A 24,423-nucleotide genomic window follows, 5' to 3' on the forward strand; every position below is an offset into this window, starting at 1 on the left:
ACTTAAAAAATTATTGAATTTATACTTCTTTATGGCAGTATGGCGTTAGTTGTTAAATCTTTCAAGTTATGTCATATCAGTGCAAAAAAGGTATATATTTTATATTACTGTCGTTAGTAAATATATTTATTATAATTTTTGTGTCTTTGGATTTGTCTGGCTCGGGAGTAAGATAAGTATTATTGAAACATTTTTATATTTATTATACTTCTTCAACAGAACTTATACTTCTGTTTGTTACCGTGAATTGTCATTATGTCCGAGAAAATATATAAACAGAGAAGTCTTGGCGTCATTGGTAGAGCATTCGGCTACAGATCGAAAGGTCTTGGGTTCAAATCCAGACCATTCCTATTCTTTTTTTTATTTTTGGAAAGTGGTTAGGATTAAAATTAGTTTAATATTTAAATAAAATAACAATAAACTGTTTAAAGTATATTAATTTCGTTGAAATCATACAATAGAAGTATAACTTCTTACGTGCGTACAAAGTACACACACATTCTTTTTTTAGTAATACCAAAAATCTTAAATAATAATAAAATGTACGTTTTGCTTTTCTGAATATTATTCCTTTTTTGTTTTCTTGTTATACTAAAGTCATTTGAAAGAGTGTTCAATTCTCTGTTCAGTAGTATAAACAATAATATAATTATTTTTTTAAAATGAGAGATGCAATGTGGAAATGGTCTTTAGGTATGTGATATCCACGTTGCACCTCTCATTTTAAAAATTAATTAGTCAGTGATTTGACAACCGATTTTGAAAAACTTTATATCGCTGGATAGGTGAATAACCTTTCTTTCAATTTACAAAAAAATATACTGGGTGTTCCATTAAAAAAAGTCAACAACGTTTTTTTCAAAAATCCGCCATTTTTCTTTTCGTATTTGAAAGCGATATAAAAAATTCAGTCCATTCAGACAAAACTTTTACTAAAATAAAACATTTCAGCGAAAACCGCATATTTCTATTTTGAGCCGTTCAGAAGTTATAGTCAGTTAAAATGGGGGAAAATATAAGTGGACACCCGGTAATGCTACAAGCAATTTTTTTAGAGCGTACTTTTCTAAAAGTATGGTTTTTATTTATTGTTCTAGGATAAACCTCAGTAAAAATATTGGCTATAGAGCGAAGCCATGTTTTCCGTGAAACTGATCGACACGCTTTAACAAAAATGGCGGTCATCGGCAAACTAAATTTTTAAAAAATAAAATGAATGCATTTTTGTACTCTCTATAGACTGAAGTTTAAAAGGTAGAAAAATTAAAGATATTAAAAATAGTCAAGCAACCACCTTTGGACTATTTGGCTTGGATTGACCCTATAAGAAAAAGTTTAAAATTCTAGACCCCCTTCTCGGGGGTAAAAAATATACATTCAAAATAAGTCCGGAATTGGATAAAATGACTATTCTAAGCAACTTTTGCTCTATAGTTTTTTCACTAAGTCAATACTTTTCGATTTATCTGTGAGTGAGTATTTAATTTTTAACAAAAAAAAAGAATGTGTGTGTGTACTTAGTACGCACGTAAGAAGTTATACTTCTATTATATGATTTCTTAAAAATAAATATACTTTAAACAGTTTGTTTTAATTTTTTTTAACACCAAACTAATTTTGTGCTTACCGCTTTCAAAAAAAAAAAAAAATAAATAAAAAAAAGTATAGGATTGCTCCGGACTCGAAAACTCAAGAACTCTCGATCTCTGGCCGAATGCTATAGCAAATGCGCCACGAGGACTGTGTCTGTATCGGTTCGGACGTACCTAATGACAATTCACGGTAACAAACAGACTGGAAGGTGAAGTATAATAAATATACAATAAAATGTTTTAATAATACTCATCTTACTCCTGAGGAAGACAAATCCAAAGACACAAAAATTATAATAAATATATTTACTAAAAACACTAATATATTCTTTTCACACCTTTTCTTGCACTTATACATAACTTGAAAGATTCAGCAACTAAACGCCATACTGTCTGTGTGCGCATGCGCGCTGTATTATGAAATTTTACTCTCAATCGCGCCTAAAGAAGTATAACTTCAAAAATGTTTTTGGACGATTTTTCGCAAATAAGTATTTTATCGAAAAGAATATTCCCAGCAAAAATATAGCTCATAAAATAGTGAAACAAATAGTGTATGCATGAAGTCTGTAGACCCAGTAGAAGCAGAGTTGTAGCTAGTGAAAAGTAGGTTCTTCTCCGTCAAATTCCAAATGGAATATTTCAACGTGAAATAATAAAAAAAAAACGGAGAACTTTTCGGGGAAAACTCATTACAACTTTTTTAAAGTGTTTAAAAAAAGGTATATTTTTGTATTTTGAAAAACTTTCAACATTAAAAGTAAGTGATTTACGCTCAAAATATTGTTGGTCTCTTTTATTTTTTGGTAAAAAGAATCGCGAAAATCAGCCCCTAATTAGCATCCCAAATAAAATTAATCGTTACCGCTTCACAAGTTACTTAGCTTACAGTTTTACAAACAATGACGCTGACATTAAAAATAATTGCCAAAATTGTCATATTTCGCTGCTACTCACACTGGCATCGTTTCATGTAAAACCCCTTTTCATAAAAAATGTAAGTTTGTGTAATTTTTTCTGCCAATCTCTGATCAACGTACCGATCAAACCCATCCATGGATCTTCTCCAAATGTGAACATTTCCCAGACAGTCACTCCAAACATCCAAGTGTCAGAGGCATGGCTGAACTGTCGAAACCTTAACGATTCTGGAGCGCACCATGGAAACGGAACTTTCTTGTGTTCTGTCATTACGTAGCAGTCTTCTTCTTGAGGAAGTGCTCGCATTAGTCCAAAATCTCCTATTTTTACCTGTTGAATAATATAATACAAAAATTAGCCTTTTAGATAGAATGCACCAAGAATGGATATCCAAGCATCCTGATACTTCTCTTCAAGAAGTGAGACAAATTGGATCCGGAGAATTGCAGAGGAATTAATTTATTAAACACATTAAAATTAACAACCAAACTGATAACAAACTGAATGAAATTGAAAATGGTTATTCATTTTTTACGAATGAAATTATATCATTGGCAGAAGAAAAACAAGGTCGGATTTATAATGAGACAAGTTCAAGAGTTGTATTCACTAGAATATAACAAACCGGCATATTTATGGTTCGTGAACCTTAAGAAGGCATTTGACAGGGTGAAATTAAAGGACGTTATCCATTTATTGTAAGTAAGATCAAAGGGGAAAATAGTGGAGGCGGAGGGGGAGCATAATTGTTGAATTGTCTCATTTATTATTAACTTACGACATAATTGTACATAAACAAAAATAAAGAGAACTATAATATTTTATACAACTTTTGAAACCGATAAAACACCAACCTAACTACATAAAAGACATAAAAATAATAACTTACATGCATCAAGTTGACTTAATTTTATTAACTAGAGGGTTTATTGATTGAATTTTGTTTGTCGATAATTTAAGTTTCATGTCATCTAATATATTTTTGTGCTTCAACATTTTTTTTTAATTTTGGACCCTATTGGGGGGGGGGGGATTTACCCATTTCCTTCGTAGATTCGCCACTGGTTCTCTCGGAAAATTGTAGTAAATCGCAAATGCAACAATTTCAACCCTTACACTTTTTGGCAACACAAGTTGAAAATAGCGGAAATATTGAACAAAAACAAAATCTATAAAATCAATTAGGTATTACGCTCGCGCCTTTACTGCATACGTACTAGCTTAAATATTGATTTTAGTAAAAAATTAAAGAGATCAAAATTAAAAGTAAAATTAAAAAAAAATTTGGCTTGATAAAAGGTATATTAGTTTAAAAAGCCCCTATAGGGTTAGAAACATACAAACAAAATGTTTTCGCTCTGTAACAAGAGCATCATCAGTGTTACCTAAAATAAGTATAACCATATTAATTAAAGCAAAATGTTAAAGTTAAAATGATGACCAAAGTAAAAGCAAAGTTTGGTTATACTTACAAGAACATGGTGAGCCAACCAAAAAATACAAAGGTCAAAGCCTTTCAAAAACAGACTAAAAGTCTTATATTGATGCCAACATAGCAAAATCCAAAGGATGGATAAAAATCCTATGGCTACGGCCCTAGGGCAACATATGACTCCCACACGTGGTAAGTGGGTCAATAGGTAACAATTAGGTCATTATGTTACAAGAGGTGACAGGCAACTAAGAAATGAGACTTCAACAGCGAATATGTCTGATGTAAAAATTGTATAAAATTTAATTCTCTTCATTTTTGTATAGGTACATTTTTGTTACTTGTGAAACTAATAATAAACGAGACAATTCAATAATTATGCTCTAATTGTCACTATTTTCCCCCATAACTCGGAAAATATAAACCACACGAAAAAATTACACTTAATGAAATTATAGAAAATCGCATTTTCAACAATTTCAGTTCCCACACTTTTTGTCGGAAAGTTGAAAATGGCGGAGATATTGAGCAAAAACGGTTCTCGTTTAAAATCAAGATGGCGGCTGACGCAACGGCGGAATTCAGTCGAGATTTTAAATTTACACTACTACTGACCCCCCCCCTAAAGATTAGAAAAATAAAATTTGCAGCAGCTCGGCATGAAAGGTCAAATGCTATCCCGACTGGGCTAAGAGAGCTTGGTTGATGAACCAAGACTTGGCTAGGTAAGCGGAAATGATCAATTTCAGGTAGGAGCAGCTTGACCATGCCCACTACAGCCCGGACATGTCGCCCTGCGATTTCCATGTGTTTAGTCCCCTAAAAAAAAACATCTCAGAGGGAAGTGCTTTAACTCGGACGACGAAATGAAGGACTCTGTGAGGGACTGGGTCTCCTTAGGGCCACAGGAATCCTGGGAACAAGGAATCCTTGTTCTCGTTAATCCAAGGGATGGTTGTGCTCAGGCCAATGGTGAATACGTTAAATAAAGATAGATAAAAAGGTAAGTCCGTGATAATACACATTTATAACATTTATTTTAACATGACATTTTAGTTAAATCTGACAGTTGTCACATTTTATTTGCCATTTGGCATAAAAACAAATCAATTGTGTTTATTGCATTTATAAAATGGTATTTTCTTTGATTTGTATAGTCTTATAAATTGTACAGATTATATTCGTAGATATATAATTCGTGAATATCTTTTTTTTTATTATAGCGCCATCTATCGACAACTAGAATAAATGTTATAAGTGTCTGTAATCACCGACGTGCCTCTTTTTCTGTCACATACAATTTAATGCGTTAGAAAGAAATCGAAAAACTGTGACGCACTGAAAGATGCCTATGAGAAAAAGATTCGGTAGGTTGTACAACGTAGGTTTAAAAACTTTTATTAAACGATTATTCACCATGTAACTTATACTTACTTTATCCACGGCTGATAGCAAAACATTTCTACATGCAAGATCCCTATGCAGAAACCTTTTATTTTCCAGGTAAGCCATACCGTTTGCTACCTGAGTCGCATATTCGCAGAGCATGGGAACGGGAGTATGCTGGCATTGTTTCCTTAAAAAATCTAATAGAGAGCCTAAAGGAGCTAGTTCCGTTACCATCATCATCGGCTGAGAAAGAACTACTCCATATAACCTAAAAAATAAACTATTGTATTATTTGTTATACTTAAACATTATGTTTATCGTGACAAGGCATCTTGTAACGCAACAGTTCGTAACCACACAAATGGTAACGGACAATTCGTAACGGCGACAGAGTTATGTTTAATCGGGAGACAGACTTCCAATTAAACGTTAAGGGTTATAGTCCTTCTTCTTTAGAATTCTAGACAATCCGAGTTCATTTCCCATTTTTTTCAATCTATTCCGAATAGAAAAAACCTAGTGTACATTCAATTGTCACAAAAAAACACATTAGATTTGTATACTCTTTTAAATCATATTGTGGTCGAGATTTTGATTTGTTTGTCATAGTCCTCGTTTTACCTCAAATCTATTTATTTTCAGCTTTGCTATTTAATTTTTCAAGTACAGTGGAACCCCGATAAGTCGGCCTCCGATAACACGGAAGTTCGGCTAACCCGGATCGATTTTCATCAGATAAAATAAAAATGTTGTCACTTTGACTGAGTTTTGTTTACTAAGAAATAAACATGAATGTATACAACTGTACGTAATTTAGATGTACTGGACGTAAGTACTTCATTTTTTTGGCAATTATAATAATTAAGTTTATCTGTAAGAGTACCGTATTTTATTAATTTTTACCATATTCTCCGGCTAACCCGGATTTTCGATAACCCGGATCGGCCGCGGTCTCGATTAATCCGACTTATCGAGGTTCCACTATACATATATTCCTCCTGGTGTACTTAAAGACATAATTCAACGATTCATTGAGCAGTTCTGGAAATATTGTTTTTCTGTGACTAATTTATCACCTTAATTTAATTTGAATAATTTTACATATTTATGAATTTTTAAACAATACCTGATTAAATTCTGATGACTTAGAACATGCATTGCTTGAACTTCCTTTATAAAGTCCTCGAAGATTCCTGGTTGACTTAAAGCATCCGCTTTGAGCACTTTTACAGCAACTGGAATAGATTTGCCATTTGGACTCAACCACTCACCTAAAAAGTAAAATTTATGCTTTTAGCACAAATATCGGTAATAGATTTACGTTAATTTTAATACAAAATATAATTAATACATAAATCCGGTAGTTGTTTTGCAACGAGTGACTTGTAAGAGTCTTCTCTCCAAACTATGGCATGAGCTGCTGCCAGGTCAATAAATACCGCTGATACTTTGAGACAATGCTGAAAGCCAGCTTCTATACATATAAGTTGTTAGTGCCAGTATTTGATCGCAGCAAGTTCAATTGGGCCTAAAACTTGCTTGCTCTGCGGGGATTTTTTCCAAAAAAACCAAATATTACTATAAGCAGGGTTTCTAAAAACTCCAGAAATATCCAACAGAGAATTCAAATCAACAACCATACCTTTGATCAAAGAGATCTAGCAAGTCAAAGAATTCACATATCTTGCATGTATAGCAATAGCGAACAGAACTGTTCATGGTCTCCAGAAACATTTAAAAAATAAAAATATAAAACATGCAGTAAAGCTCAATATATACAAGACCTTAATAAGACCGGTTTTGATTTATGGGGCTGAAACGTAGACCTTATCTCAAAATGATGATAGACTTCTTGGTATTTTTGAGAAAACAATTCTTAGAAAGATTTTTGGGGCCGTAAATGAAAATGGGCTAAGGCGTCGAAGATACAAAAAAAAAAGACAAAAGACGCAAACTTGAGTACTTGGGACATGTGATGAGAGGGCAAAAATACTCATTATTACAACTTGTTATGAACAAACATCCTGGCTTAAGAACTTACGGGAATGGTTCGAATGCACTAGTGCAGAGCTACTTAGAGCGGCAGTTAACAGGGTCCGCATTGCCATGATGATTTCCAACCTTCGATAGAAGATGGAACTTCTTAAAGAAGAAGTTGAAGATACAACTTTGAACTATATCAGTTATACACCGATTCATATATTGTGAAATTCGTTAAAGTGCAGAGACTTAGATGGACTAAACACATTGCTAGGAAGTCAGATCACGAATACACGACGAGATTAACATTTTCAAAACCAGAGGGCACAAGAAGTAGAGGACAACCATGAAGAAGATGGATTGATGATGTGGAAGAAGACCTAAAGATTCTAAGAGTCAAAAGATGGAGGGAAGTTGCCAGGAATCTACAGGAGTGGCGACTTCTTTGTGAGCATACCAAAATCCACAACGGATTGTCGAGCCACTTATGATGATGATTCTATTAAAAATAAGTTTCTCGAAAAGTTTATAGGCACAGCTCAGTAACTATACGGGTCTAAAGGTCTCTGGTTATTTGGTTTGCCATTGTGCAGTCCATTAAATCCGTGAGCTTTGCCTGGTTTTAAATCGTTGATTCTGGTATAACGATCGGATGGATAATAGATCATGAAGGCTGAACCAGAGGGATCAGGACGATATTATCCTTAGATGGAATAAGGAATGACTGAAGATGGAAAGATCCAATCGCTTACACTGGCGATACGAAGGATACGTTGCTCAGTCGGAAGAGATGTGGGCGTAATTCTGCGGATTGGGCTGATGTTGCCATAAAAGATGTTAAATGAATAAATAATGATATTAATAAATAATTTCAATAATTTCAATTATGAGTTCACTCCACTACTTAATACACACGGACAATACTTCGACGTCGCAATGCATCTCACACGGATGATAGACTGACAGGATAGACTAAAAACAAGGGTGTGTTTGAGACGAATGCTCCGATTTATACCCACCGTATAGAGTGACGCTTAGTAATTAAAATCGGTGAGAAAATGAAGAGATATTTCCACAAAACCCTTAATACTTGAGACTTATCAGCTATAAGAGTTAAGAGGATGGGTACGTATTTTCGGCTGCAATGCTATTCAAATGGGGATTCATTTTTTTCCAATCCTGAGAAAACTAATAAGTATTTTTGATAAAATTTAAACGCAGAATGAAAGATTACGTTATTAGTGAGGGCCAAAAGTCCCTGAGAACTCCTATAATGTTTATTTTAATAAGTTACAGAAGTGAAAAACTAACAGAAAATTTAGTGTGACTTTTAATTTTAAATATCTCATTCAAAATAAACTTTTTATTTATTCTAAGGGACTTTCGGCCCTCGGTAATAATTTAGTCTTTCATTCTGCGTTTAAATTTTTTAAAAATATATTTTATTTTTTTCAGGATTCGAAAAAATGAACACCATATCCGTGGTAATATTTTCCAAATCTATCTTTGTCTTACAACGCACTCAGTCGAATAGAATATTGTCAGCATATTGTCAGTCAGACATTGACAATCAGTGACAATTTTAAATATTTGACATGGCATCGGGAATATTTTGAGTTGTTGATTAAATAATATTGATATATAGTGTATTTGATAAGTAATTGATTTAAGACGTGAACTTAATAAAAAGTTATTTAGTGTGTATTATTTGTGGAAGATCCAAGCAGCGAATACATCAGGATAATATATTCTGTGATCCAAGTATTTTGTTGTTAAAGATGTTCAAAATTGTAAGCGTTCCATAGTAACAATATATTAGTAAAAAATCACTTTAACACTTTTCCTCTTTTCTCAATTAAGTATTAGATTTTGTTGTACATATAAATTATTACAATCACTGGATACATAGTTAGTGAAAAAATTATCAGTAGTAATTGCACAAGAGCTCTAAAATTCTATATTAATTTTAGAGTTCGAGTGCAATTTGTTGCGATTATTTCATGAATAAAACTGTTCAAAACCAAAATTGTATTGTAATTTATATATGTAAGTACCAATTAGTGAAATTAAACACACAGTTGTTATAAATATGTATTTGACGGTTGAAAGTCATCACTTTTATAATTTTTAAAACATTTGTCATTAATGTCACTGAATGTATTTTTTCGTAGCAACGAAGGGCATCTGACGTAATATGCTTAACGACGGGAGATTATCAAAAATTATCACCTTAATTTGCATGTCTGTAGCTTTCTATTGGTCAGAATCTCCTATGAATGAAATAATCACATTTATTAACTGAATTAATAATTTGCAATTATACAAATAACAGTTATCCAAGAACATTCAAAAGCCATCTCTTTAAGTTAATGATGACATTTTCAAGTAGAATGACATTCTAGTAATGTTTACATATCCATACCAGTGTGAATTTTACTACACGTAATTTGCCGTGTAAAGACAGAAAAAGTAGGGATAGCCGTAAAATATTTGCGAATTATGTACCCATGGCCTTAAAACACACAGTGTCTTTATGTGTTTTATCGGTGTGAAGGAAATTTATCAGGGTTTTGGGAACTCAACTTGATGTGGATTCACATCATCTTCAACTCGCAAGTGTCGATAAAAATTACAAGGAAACGTAAATAAGGTGGTATCGCATTATATTCTACACGCAAAAAACGTAAACGTTACACTAGCAGCTATTTGGTCTGGAGTAACAGCTTGAAATGTTGTTTGTTAGTGCAAATACATCACTAAGTTTTCTGACCAGGCTCGAAGCCTTCCAATTCGAATGTATAAAATCTAAATTTTCAGTTGTACGTTTCTTTATCGTCCAATAATGATAATAATTCATCAACTACGTTAGCTGTTCTAAACAGTTCCCAGTTTACAAGTGCTAATTAGTACCATATCGTCTGCAAATCGCAAGTGATTTAAGTAGCGCCCATCGATGTTAAAACTTTCTTTCCCATTCCAGTTTTTATATCCTCCTCCTCCAAAGCAAGTGCAAATAACTTATTAGTTAATTATTGGCGATATTGTGTCTCTCTGTCTGACTCCTCTTCTCATTAATGCTGCATTAATTTCAAGTTTGCCATTTTCAAGTTTTCGGTTAGTTTAACTTTAAATGTTGCTTTCCTGTAAACGTTTTCTAAGAGCTTTTTTATATCGGGAGTCTATTCTGGCGTTATCTAGTGTATGAAAGATAGCCATTGATCCACGGAATCGAAAGCTATATTAAAGTCAACAAATGCCAACTGAAGTGGAATTTTATATTCCGTGAATTTTTCTATGTGGGTATTGACTGAAGATGGTCAATTGTACTGTTGTATCCCTTGCGGAATCCAGCCTGTTCGGGTGCTTGGTAAAATTCTAATTAATTTGTTAATCTATTTGGTATAACCTTTAGTTATTTTGTATGGGTGTAGTAAAAGGCTAATTGGTCGGTAATTATTCATGTTCATTCGACATCTCTTATTATTCAAGATAATCCTTGTGCGTTGCTCCATGACTCTGGCGGAATTTGTTTAGTTGTAAGGCATATGTTTCATGCATCACTTTATGAATTCCCCTCGTAAATTATTTAATATTATGAAAACATCAGGACTTTTGTTATACTGTTCAATTTTGTCTTTATTTATTCATAATATTGTATAAAATAAGCCCAAAAAGGCAAGACCATTTTATTCTAAGAATGATGTAAAAGAAACAACAGTAACGAACGTAAATGATATACCAGACACCAGACATTTGATTATATCTCTAGAGATTTTCATTTTCCCACTCGAATAGCAGACTATTGTTAGAAATAATAAATGGTGTATGCAATTTCGTTGGAATTTGAAAATTCCTGCTTGCGTCAGAAATGATCTAATACTGTGCATAACTTTTATATGGTAAAATTTAATTATTATTGTCGGTATTAATAAGTACATAAGATCTGATTATTAATTTATTCTTAGCATTAATCAACATTATATAGTGCATTACAGATGAACTGAAAAAAATATTTTTAACAGTTCTAGACCACTCATCAGCAGTAAAGAACTATAAAACCGTGGAATTTTGAGAATCAACACCGATTTTCATGAAAATTTGGATTTAAAATCGGTTGACCCTCTTCTTCAAAATCTACCCTATGCCGAACCGCGAAACCTGGGGGTGAAAACAACTCTATCTAGGGAATGAAAATTCTTCAATCAAAATAACTATGGAAATCGATAGAGTGACCAATTCTGAGTAAATTTTGTTCTATAATTTTTTTTTTGCAAAATTGATACTTTTCAAGTTGTTGCGATTGAAACTATGCATTTTTCATTGGAAAACTCACGTTTTATAAACGTTTTTCGTGAATAACTTAAAAAAATTTAAACAAAGTAAGTTGTTGCGATTGAAACTATGCATTTTTCATTGGAAAACTCACGTTTTATAAACGTTTTTCGTGAATAACTTAAAAAAATTTAAACAAAGTAAGTTATCAATCGAAGTAGCACAGAAAACGAAAATAAATATCGTTCCCATACCACCAGATTGATAACAGGTGGAATACTTTCTTTGGTTACACCTCCTGAGATTTTCAAATTTTATAAATCATACAGGATGCCGAGGAAATTAAGATGAGCGAATTTTAAATAATTCACAACTCATCTGCTCAGCGTGGTAAAAACTCCAACAAGAAAGATTCCTTAATACTCAAACAAAAGAGTAAATGAATTAAAAATGTATAAACATTCTCAATTTCTTTGCAACACGAAAATGCAGCAGCTGCATAATACTATGGTCAAATCTGAGAGTGCAGGAAGAGTCTATACCGGTTTCGGGGGTTGTTTTCTCCTCATCAGTAGTCCCATATCCTCCTCTCTCAGATTCTTCCACGTACCACATTTTGGGCCTTTCCATGATTGGGCCATGATTTATAAATTTTGAAAATCTCAGGAGGTGTAACCAAAGAAAGTATTCCACCTGTTGTCGATCTGGTGGTATGGAGACGATATTTATTGTCGTTTTCTGTGCTACTTCGATTGATAACTTACTTTGTTTTTCGGTAGATGGCCCTAGTTCATCGTGACATTTCTTTCTTTGCAATTCGGAAAGGCCCAAAGTGTGGTATGTGGAAGAATCTGAGAGAGGAGGATATGGGACTACTGATAGAATAGAATAGAAATATGCTTTATTGTCACTGAAAATACAAATTTTATGGACAAAGCTTAATTAAAGTCAGAAAAAAATTAAATAAATAACATCTAACAATAACAATAACAAATACAATTTTCTGAAATTTGATAAATCGTCAATATAAAAAAAATATACATAAATACAAAATATAAGTTAATAAAGTAAAGAAAAAAAACAAAATCGATATATTGCAACAATTTATAGAAATTGCAAAGTGAATATAAGTACAACAAAGTAAACTAGTTATAGACATAGGAACTAATAAGTTTAAGCTGCTGCATGTGACACCCAAATATAGATAAGTTTGGTTACTTGTACATTACTGTAATTTCTTAGTTAGTCATTAAGAAACTCTTCTACTGAATAACATGGTCTTTTAGATAGATGAACTTTTGTCATTTTACGGAACTTGGGGAAAGATGTTGCAGATTTGAGTTGTAAAGGAAGATGGTTGTATAGTTTTTTTGCGGAATATAATATAGATTTCTTTACTAACTCTTTACTAGTGATGTTGATTATAGTTACTTTCGAGTATTCGTTACAAATCGTTACTTTTGTATAAAGTAATCATTTATAGTATTCGTTACTTTGATTACTATGATTACTTTTGTTACTTTTGTATTTGAGTACCGGTAATCATATCGAGAATCGTATTTCTCAGCAGGTAGGTATTTTGTATAGGTATTCCGATATAATAACGACCTTCACGAAGTACGTAGTACCTATTCAGAGTAATCAAAGTAATCAAAGTAGATACAATAGTCGTTACTCGCTCTGTTACGATTGGTACGAAGTAATCAGGGTAATCAAAGTAGATATAATAGTCATTAGTCGCTCTGATACGATTCGTACGAAGTAATCAGAGTAATCAAAGTAATCAAAGTAGATACAATAGTCGTTACTCGCTCTAATACGATTGGTATGAAGTAACGAAGTAATCAGAGTAATCAAAGTAGATACAATGGTCGTTACTAGCTCTGATAAGATTGGTACGAAGTAACGAAGTAGGTAATCAGAGTAATCAAAGTAACGATTTGCCTCTCTGTATAATAATCGTTACTTTCGGTATTCGTAAGTAACGAGTACTTTGTAACGAATAGTTACTTTTTCAACATCACTACTCTTTACTAACTTTACTAACTAACGGGATCGGTAAATAGACATCAAAATTTGAATTTCTGGTGGAGTAGTCATGACGAGGCCTTGCTGGAAAGACATGCATGTGTTTACGAATTAAGCAAACAGTTTCTAAAATATATAAAGATGTAAGGGTTAAAATGCCGTGATCTTTGAAGTAACTTCTGCAATGTGTTGTTCTTCTGAGGCCAAACAGATACCTTATTGCTCTTTTTTGTAATTTAAAAATAACATCTAATTGGGCAGCTGTACTAGAACCCCAAAAAGGAAGACCATATCGAAGATGAGACTCGAACAAAGAAAAATATGTTAGTTTAGAAGATGCTAAATTGAGTTCTTTCGAAACAGATCTTATAGCATAGCAGGCTGAGGCGAGTTTCTTACTTAACAAATCGATATGAAGGGACCATTTGAGGTTGCTGTCTAAAAAAATACCAAGAAATTTTACAGAATCAACGGTAGAGATCTGGCTGTTATTAACAAGCAGGGGTTGAAGAGCACTTTTATAGGATAATGGTACTGTCTTATTCACGTTAAAAGAGAGTAAATTAGAGTCAGACCAGGCTTTTATCGTAAGCAAATCAGAAGTTATAGTTGCATGAAGAGAGTGTGGTATGTGGAATATGTGGAAGAATCTGAGAGAGAAGGATATGGGACTACTGATGAGGGGGAAACAACCCCCGAAACCGGTATAGACTCTTCCTGCACTCTCAGATTTGACCATAGTATTATGCAGCTGCTGCATTTTCGTGTTGCAAAGAAATTGAGAATGTTTATACATTTAAAAAAAAATTAGTTTTATAGAAAAAATCGTTAAGAACAAAATTGTGGATAATAAAAAAACAAAGAGAATTGTGTCGGAAACACCTATGTAAATAACGACTGAGTTATTGCTCTTTTAAGGATGGTTATTTTCGAAGAACTTCGAAATGAAGAACCTTCAATCTCAAATAACTCGAATTTGGTGTAATTTTTTGGGAAAACTTAAGAGACATATTTTAAAGCTCATTAAACAACCTTTCAAATGAGCTCTGACAAAAGTTTTTTTTTTCATAAGAACTGACTGACTTATGACGAAAATAAAGTCGCTCTCTGCTTTTTTCTTTTTGAAATGCAACAATTAAACCCTCGTCAATACAATCCTAATAGAAATGAAAAGCTTTTCACTTAAAATTAACCTTATTTAGATATAATTGATACGATCCATGTGATTTGGCCGGTTTGGAATGATTAGTTTAGAAAAAATAGTTGATTAAATCTAAAATGACATTTTTATAATTAAAAAAACAAGTGCATTTTTCTTAAATTAACCTAAAAGTATTTATGATACAAAAAACAAAAAAATCATAGTTTTCAGTAAAAAAAAATCCTAAAATTAAGATTTGAAACATTTTTCATATTATGAATACTTTTAGATTTATTTAAAAAAAGGCACTATTTATAAATTATAAAAATGTCATTTTAGATTTAATCAGCTATTATTTCTAAACTAAGCATTCCAAACCGGTTAAATTGCATGGATCGTATCAAGTAGGCTACCATTTTAAATTGCCATTTTAAAATGATAACCATTGTGTAGTACTCTGTGATAATTTATATATTTTAAGGGTTTTTTACCCATGACCAGAGACTTAGCCCTGGGCCAATTTTAAATATTGTAATGTGTTGGTCAACAATTACTCTTCTTTTGGAGGTATTTATACCTACGAGACGAAAGCTCTGATAATGGCATTTTAATATGCTGAAAGTACTTAGCTAATTTTTAATAAAGCTTTTACACACTATCAGTTTTTTGAAAACATACACCTGTTGTTGTCGGTTCGATTTAAACAATACAGGACCCAGGGAATCCCCCATTGCCAACTTCAATTAGGTCAGTCAGCCATCATATGTCCAGAAAAAACGGACAATCTGACAACAAAGTAAACCTACTATAAGATTATAAGATCAGTAGTTAACTATTTAGATGGGAAATAAGCCACAATTAAATTGACAAAAATAATTTTATTAACGTTTCGACGACCAAATCGGGTGTCGTTGTCAAAATACAAAATACTACTAAATTAAACAAAAATGTTGTTGCTTAGTAAAAAATTCTTCTAATAATTTGTTTAATCTGACTCATTTATATCGGCAATTCAGACATATAGATATATTATACATTTTAAAGTCGAAGACTTTAAAATGATATTGCCAATATTTATGAGTTGCGTTCCTGGGACGACTTTACTGAAAGATAGTTCATTCGATTACATGAAATCAACCCCAACCCAAGAATATCCGTCACAAAAATATCATAGCATGTGATCTGTCTTTAAAAAGACAACCAAATGCAACGGTGACAGTAAAATTCTCGCGTTAGAGATTCCATAGTAAATCACGAGGGAAAACCAGGAAAAAACCTCGTGATACTATCCCGACATCGAGATTGTCATCGTTTATAATTAATAACGCGAGAATTTTACTGTCACCGTTGCATTTGGTTGTCTTTTTAAAGACAGATCACATGCTATGATATGTTTGTGGCGGATATTCTTGGGTTGGGGTTGATTTCATATAATCGAATGAACTATCTTTCAGTAAAGTCGTCCCAGGAACGCAACTCATAAATATTGGCAATATCATTTTAAAGTTTTCGACTTTAAAATGTATAATAATATATGTCTGAATTGCCGATATAAATGAGTCAGATTAAATAAATTATTTGAAGAATATTTTACTAAGCAACAACATTTTTGTTTAATTTAGTAGTATTTTGTATTTTGACAACGACACCCGATTTCGGCGTCGAAACGTTAATAATATTATTTTTTTCAATTTACTTGTGGCTTATTTCCCATCTAAATAGTTAATTATAAAAATGACACAAGGAAATAGCTTCAGAACAACATTATGATCAGTAGTATTACAAAACCCGAAAAAAAAATATTTTATATAAATATTTTTGCAGTTAATAGATATTTTTAAAATTCATTACATAAATACTTGGAAATACTGAATTTGCGTCATAAACATTGCCTTGTTTATTATAACAGATCCTAGATTCGACATTAAAATTGATATTCACATTCCTTAGTAATATTGTTTGGTACTTCCAATAATTAAATACTTGGTTAAACCAATAAAATCCAAAATGAATGAAGTTAGTATGTAGACAAAAATAATATATTAACAGTTTACAAAAAATATTTATTTAACCTTCACGGTTTTTTTATTAGTATTCTCCAAATGAATGTTACATGTTTTATTAGTTAATATAAATTACAACACAGCAATGTCTGCTTATTTGTGAATATTCCTATTAGTATTCATTTCTGATAATCACAGGAACACATTTTAAATGTGTACATAATGAATTATTTAATAGCACGCTAATTTAATTATTATTAATTATAAAGGTTATCAGTTTCTTTTAAACAAAAGTGTCACTTTAAATTAAGGAGTAAAAATATGTTTACTTTTTTATCTTTATTAAAAAAAAAACAAGAGAATTCTTTAGGAAGTAAAACATTATATAAAACATATTCTTACAGATAAAGGTTAATCAATTAAATATTACTCTATTTGTCTTTGAATATAATTTGCCTTTTCCTTTTTTTAATGTTCTCCAGCTAATTCACATTCTACATTAATTAAAATATACACTGACCGGCACGAAAACGGGCACCCCAAAAAATTAGTCATTTTTGATGTCTCGTATCTCCTAAACCTGTTATCCGATTTAAGTAATTTTTGAAATTATACTTCTTTAGGCACGAGGGTGAATTTTTACATTCCCTGGCGCATGCGCACACCGACAGTATGGTATTAGTCGCTACATCTTTTAAGTTATGTAGCGCAAATAAGGTGTGCGTGAAAAGAATATATTATTAGTGTTTTTAGTAAATATATTTATTATAATTTTTGTGTCTTTGGATTTGTCTTTTCCTCGAGAATAAGATATTTTATAATAATAGTAAGTATATTTAAACTATCTTTGTATACTTCACTTGGTCTATTAAATTTGACAGTAGCAAATAGCAAGTTGTTTGTAGCAGTAAAGCAAAAGTAATATATCTCAGTGGTAGAGCGTGTGACCGGAGATCGAGAGGTCCCCGGTTCGAATCCGTGTGTTTTCTATATTTTTTTTATTTTTGGTATTGTTTTAATAAAACATTTTGGAAAGTAGTAAGTAAAAATTAGTTTAATCTTTAAATAAAATACAAATAACCTGTTGAAAGTATATTTATTTCGTTGAAATCATATAATAGAAGTATAACTTCTTACGTGCGTACAAAGTACACACACACATTCTTTTTTTTAATATGTTATAGCCTTATTCTTTAGAAAAATTGCTGTAATAATATTGTTGCTAGACAGGTAAATTTTCATTGTATACCGGGTGTACCAATCAAACTGGGTTTTTTCTCAATTTTCACAACACCCTGTAGAATCCAGGCTGGTCCATTATAAAATAACTAACGTTCACCACATGACTGGAACGACTCAACTTACTGCAACAGAGTTTAACTCACGAGTGCTACAAAATCTTAGGGATTCTTCAACTTATAGGATTCGTTAGCGTCAGTACTGTTATGTAGTGTTAAGTTGTAAACTGATCTTTATATTTGTAAACCTGCCTTAACATTAGTGACATGGTGTGAAGGGTGAAGTGAAGATGGCAACGGAGATGGACAGTTGAGAGAGAGGTCGAGGGGGCTCTTCAGATATAATCCGAATGTAATAAATGAGTTTGTATTCAATAAATACTAAATAAGAAACTGTCGTCAATTCTATAATTCTAACAATAAGCCCACAAGAAGAACATAACATGGTGTCAGAAGTAAAAAGTTAAGTAAAATATCGAAGAGTCGTTACAATAGTCAAAAGAAAAAGTCGTAACATAACCTAACAACACGTGGCCAGTGTTAAGAAATTTAATAAAAAGCAGTCAAAGAGAAAAAGATTAACCATGGCAGAACAAGATGCAGCAGAGCAGAACCAACCTGTCCTTGTAAAAATAAAAAGTAACATAGTAGGCAATGAAATTCAACCTTTGTCGATGGATGGAAATTTAGCTTTCAACTGGGAACAATGGTGCATGAATTTTAAAATATTTTTGAGGGCTACAGGTTTAGAGGAAGAAAATGATGCGAGAAAGGTAGCTCTATTATTACATTACATTGGTATAGAGGCAAGAAATATTTATAAGTCATTTGAGGTTAACATGGATACAGTAACATTTAAAGAAGTAGTAGAAAAATTTGAAAAATATTGTAACCCGAAGAAGAATTTAACAGTAGAAAGACATTATTTTCTTACTAGAGTACAGAAAGATGGTGAAACCATTGAAGATTTCATGACAAGTTTAAAAAATTTGAGTTTAACATGTGAATTAGGAGATTTGAAAGAAAGTTTGGTATGTGACATGTTCATTATTGGTTTAAATCCTAAACACCACTCAATTAAGCAAAAACTATTGCAAGAAGCAGATCTGAAGACAGAAAAGGTATTACAAATTGCTCAAAATATAATAACAACTCAAATGCAAGTACAGCAGTTAAATAAAAATTCAGAAGCAGTGGTATACAAAGTCGAGAAGAATAAAGATGATCCAGGTCCAAATGATTACCAAAATAACGGTTACAAGAGTCACAATTCAAATCGTTCGAGGTATAGGAATGAAGTCCCAGGTCCAAGTTGGAGAAATGATAATCAACAGTATAACGTAGATGCTACAAACAATCAAAGTCAGGTAACGAGTCAGAACTTTAATTTTAGATCAAGAAATAATTTATATGCAAATCAGGATAGGAATAATGAAAATAACCAAGTGGTAAGAAAGGTTTGTCAAAGATGTGGTGAAAACCATAGAAATAAATGTCCAGCACTAGTAGCTATTTGTTATTTTTGTAATAAACAAGGTCATTATGCAAGATGTTGTTTAACTAAAAGAGTAAATAATATAAATTTAAGAGAAAATACAGAACAACCATCTAATAATGGAAATGATTCATCTTTTGTTATTAAAACAATTAGTCAGAACAGTATTAATCAGAATTGGTCAATTGTAGTCAGAATCAATAAAATAAATGTATTATGTTATTTAGATACAGGTGCACAAGCTAATGTTATGTCAATAAAAATTTTTAATGAGGTTAATGTAGAAAAGTTAGAACTAGTACCTACATGTATAAATTTAAAGTCTTTTTCAAACGATGTGATACCTGTAGCAGGAAAAGTAAATTTGTTATGTGAAATTGAGAATAGGTTAGAAAGTATTGAGTTCATTGTTGTGAATTTGGAGTGTCAAACAATTTTGGGTCTAGATACTTGTCAAAAGTTAAAATTAATTAAAAGAGTTAGTCTAGTAAGTCATGAGTCTATCATAGAGAAAAATAAAGAAGTTTTTACTGGTCTAGGTTGTCTACCTAATATATGTCACTTAGAAGTTGATAAAAATATTAAACCTATAATAGAACCGCCAAGAAGAATACCTTTTTCTTTACATGATAAATTAAAAGAAGAATTAAACAGAATGTTGTCTACGAGGGTTATAGAAAAAGTCAATGAAGCGAGTGAATGGGTAAATTCAATAGTCTTAGTCGAAAAAAATAATAAAAGTTTGAGAGTTTGTCTGGATCCTCGTAATTTAAACAAGGCTTTAAAAAGATGTCATTATCCCATACCAACATTTAATGAGATTAGGTCAAAATTAGCAAAAGCAAAATATTTTTCAACGTTAGATGCACAATCAGGGTTTTGGATGATACAATTAGATTTAGAGAGTTCTAAGCTATGCACATTTAATACACCCTTTGGAAGGTTTAGATTTACAAGATTACCTTACGGTATAAGCTGCGCTCCTGAGATTTTTCATAAAGTAATGAATGAAATAGTCGGAGACATACAAGGAGTCTGTTTGTATATAGATGATATTCTAATTTATAGTGAAACTTTGGAAGGTCACAATAAAATACTAGAACTAGTACTAGAGAGGGCAAAACAATTCAATTTAAGATTCAATATGGATAAATGTAAATTTCTATTGTCAGATATTAAATATTTGGGTCACATTTTTAATGCAGAAGGCATATATCCAGATTCTAGTAAGGTGAGTGCAATTTGTCAAATGGCTATTCCTAACTGTGTAGCTGATATTAGAAGATTTTTGGGAATGATTAATTATTTAGGTGAGTACATAGATAATTTAGCAGAGCGTACAAAGAATTTAAGGTTGTTATTGAAAAAAAATATTAGTTTTCATTGGACAGAAGAGCATGGAAGAGAATTTGAGTCGCTTAAAGAAACTATTAGTCAAACGCCTGTACTAGCATATTTTGATAACAATCTACCTTTAACATTATCAGTTGATAGTTCAAAGTTTGCAGTTGGTGCAGTAATTTTACAAAACAAAAAACCTATAGCATATGCATCTAAATCTTTGTCACAGTCTCAGTCAAATTACGCACAAATAGAGAAAGAGTTGTATGCAATCCAGTTCGGATGTACTAGATTTAAACAATATATATATGGTAGAAAAGTACAAGTTGAAACAGATCACAAACCATTAGTCAGTCTTTTTAAGAAACCATTATCTGAGGTTCCAGCACGTTTGCAAAGGATGATGCTAAACTTACAGCTTTATGATTTGGAAGTTAGTTATACTCCAGGAAAATTTCTTTTCATCGCAGATACATTAAGTAGGGCACCAGTAGAAGGTCCAGATAATACTGATAGTGGAGATGAAGAGTTACGTATACATGGAAGTCTATTAGTTAACAATTTAGCTGTGTCTTCAAAGAAATTAATGGAAATACAGGCAGCAACCAAAACTGATGGAGTTTTACAATCATTAATAACATATTATAATGAAGGTTGGCCAAGTTCTAAAAATAAACTGGAAACAGAAATTAAACCATATTACAATTTTAGTCATGAAATACATGTTGTAGATGGTCTAGTCTTCAAAGGAAACCAAATAGTAATTCCTGAGTCATTGCGTCAAGTCATATTAGAAATAATTCATGAAGGTCATTTAGGATATGAAAAATGTGTTCGACAAGCACGTACAGTGGTTTTTTGGCCAGGCATGACAATGGATATAAAGAATAAAGTTGAACAGTGTCCAGCATGTATTAAATATCATAAATCAAATAGTCCAGAACAACTATTACTACATGAAATACCAACTTTGCCTTGGCAGAAAATTGGTGTCGATTTTTTTTATTATAGTAAAGTCACATATATATTATTAGTAGATTACTATTCCAAATACTTTGAAATAGCACCTTTAAATAATACTTCAGCAAAAGAGGTAATTAGTACAATGAAGTCTATATTTGCGAGACATGGAATACCATTGATCTTAATGTCTGATAATGGTCCTCCATTCTCATCAAAAGAATTTCAGTCATTTTTAGCAGATTGGGATATTTCTTATCAAAGTTCTAGTCCTTATTATCCAAAAAGTAATGGTTTGGTAGAAAGAACAGTTCAGACTGTAAAGAATATTTTTAACAAGTGTATAGAGTCAGGCTCTGATCCTTATCAGGGAATATTGCAATACAGAAATACGACATTAGAATGTGGTTATTCTCCAGCTCAGTTATTAATGTCACGTAATTTAAGAATGAAATTACCAGTTAGTGAAAATATACTCATACCAAAAACAATAGATAGAGATGAATATAGCAAATTCATGAAGGAAAAAGAAAGGAAAGTAAAAGAATATCACGATCGGTCAGCAAGAAATCTACCAAATCTGTTTGTTGGGGAAAATGTATTTTATAAAAAGGTTCCATCATCACCGTGGTTACCTGCTACTGTGATAGAAATAGGTCCTTTTCCAAGATCATATGTCGTCAGAACACCTGAAGGTGTACATTATCGTAGGAACAGACAACACATATTAAAGCCTGCCAGTACAATTAGTAGACATGATAGTGAAGTGTTAGTTAAGCATGAAAATAGTACAGCAGCTAGTTCCACTTTGCATGAGATTCCAAATATGAACAACAATACACCGATTTCAACTCAAAGTTATAACAATTCAAATGTTAACGTAGATAGGACACACAGACAAAATGTAAATAATCAATTTTGTACCAGGAGTGGTCGAATAGTAAATAGACCAAAAAGGTTTTCATTTTCAGAATAGTAATGTGGCAATGTAATATTGCAAGTATATTTAATTTGTATGGATAGTTTAGTTTTTTTATTAAAAAAAAGGGGCATGTTATGTAGTGTTAAGTTGTAAACTGATCTTTATATTTGTAAACCTGCCTTAACATTAGTGACATGGTGTGAAGGGTGAAGTGAAGATGGCAACGGAGATGGACAGTTGAGAGAGAGGTCGAGGGGGCTCTTCAGATATAATCCGAATGTAATAAATGAGTTTGTATTCAATAAATACTAAATAAGAAACTGTCGTCAATTCTATAATTCTAACAATAAGCCCACAAGAAGAACATAACAAGTACGCTACCCAATTAAAATCATGGGAAACCGTGACTTATTTTCAACAACGGTCGTTAGAATTTGGCACAGTTGCTGAAATGGCTTAGCAGCTCACATTTTTAAACGAAATAAGGGAAATAGAGGATTAAATATTAATGATTTTTCAGTTCTAGATTCCAATTCCCACATTGAGTGTTAGTCCAGAAAGCCACTGCGCATCCGCTAGGAAAAATATTCTAATTCGGATTTTTTGCACAATCTTACTCAAAAAGGACTCCTTTTAACAAATTTGCATGTTGCCAGGACCAAAAGGTGGTCAAAAATTTTTTAAACGTTTTTTTTTTGTTTTTTTCCTAAAATTATTTTTTTTGCATGGAACAAAGTTTTTTTTAGGTTTTTTGGATCATTCCAAACAGAAAAGGTCTTTGGTGATTTTTCTCTAAAAATGATAGTTTTTGACATATAAGCGATTAAAAATTGAAAAATTGCGATATCGGCCATTTTTAACGCTCAAAAACTATGTGAAAAACTAAAAATTTGAATGTTGCCAAGGTAGGTAGATACTCTTTAAACATCGATTGATGAAATCCCGAAGAGTTTTTTGCAATATAATATTCAAAACTCCTTTGTTTTTAATTTCTAATCACGCGTGCGCGACACTATTTTCCACCGTTGCATGTGTATACATTATGGTGCAAATGAAAGGAATAAATTCGTTATTTCGTAAACCGGCTAATTTAAGAAAAAAACCCGAAACAGGTCAATTTTTATTTTTAAGTTATGATATTGTGGCATGTATGGTATACTAGTGACGTCATCCGTCTGGGCGTGATGACGTAATCGATTATTTTTTTAAATCAGAATAGGGGTCGTGTGGTAGCTCATTTGAAAGGTTCTTCAATTCTCTATTCAGTAATGTAAACATTTACATAATTATTTATACAGGGTGTCCAAAAAATTTTTATTAAATTAAATTATTTGACAAAAAAGAATTAGAAGGACACCCTGTATAAATAATTATATAAATGTTTATATTACTAAATAGAGAATTGAAGAACCTTTCAAATGAGCTAGCACACGACCCCTATTCTTATTTAAAAAAATTATCGATTACGTCATCACGGCCAGATGGATGACGTCACTAGTATATCATATATGCCATAATATCGTAACTTAAAAATACAAATCGACCTGTTTTGGGATTTTTCCTTAAAGTCGCCGGTTTACGAAATAACGAATTTATTCCTTTTATTTGCACCATACTGTCGGTGGAAAATAGTGTCGTGCACGCTTGATTATCAATTAAAAAACAAAGGAGTTTTGAATATTGTATTGCAAAAAACTCTTCGGGAT

At 32.0% G+C, this 24,423-nt stretch overlaps 1 protein-coding gene across 1 annotated transcript in view; it reads right to left on the minus strand.

The window, feature by feature from the left end:
- LOC126882893 (activated Cdc42 kinase Ack) overlaps positions 1 to 24,423 on the minus strand; it is an 88,374-nt gene that overhangs the window by 57,082 nt on the left and 6,869 nt on the right. Inside the window, exons 4-6 of the mRNA XM_050647958.1 lie at positions 6,464 to 6,608; positions 5,383 to 5,605; positions 2,636 to 2,846 (exon numbers count right to left, since the gene is read on the minus strand). Of these exons, the coding sequence (XP_050503915.1) occupies positions 2,636 to 2,846; positions 5,383 to 5,605; positions 6,464 to 6,608 (579 nt within the window). The remainder of the gene's footprint in view (positions 1 to 2,635; positions 2,847 to 5,382; positions 5,606 to 6,463; positions 6,609 to 24,423) is intronic.

The sequence above is a fragment of the Diabrotica virgifera genome, chromosome 4 (genome assembly GCF_917563875.1).
Source record: "Diabrotica virgifera virgifera chromosome 4, PGI_DIABVI_V3a".
NCBI classification, from domain to species: Eukaryota; Metazoa; Arthropoda; class Insecta; order Coleoptera; family Chrysomelidae; genus Diabrotica; species Diabrotica virgifera.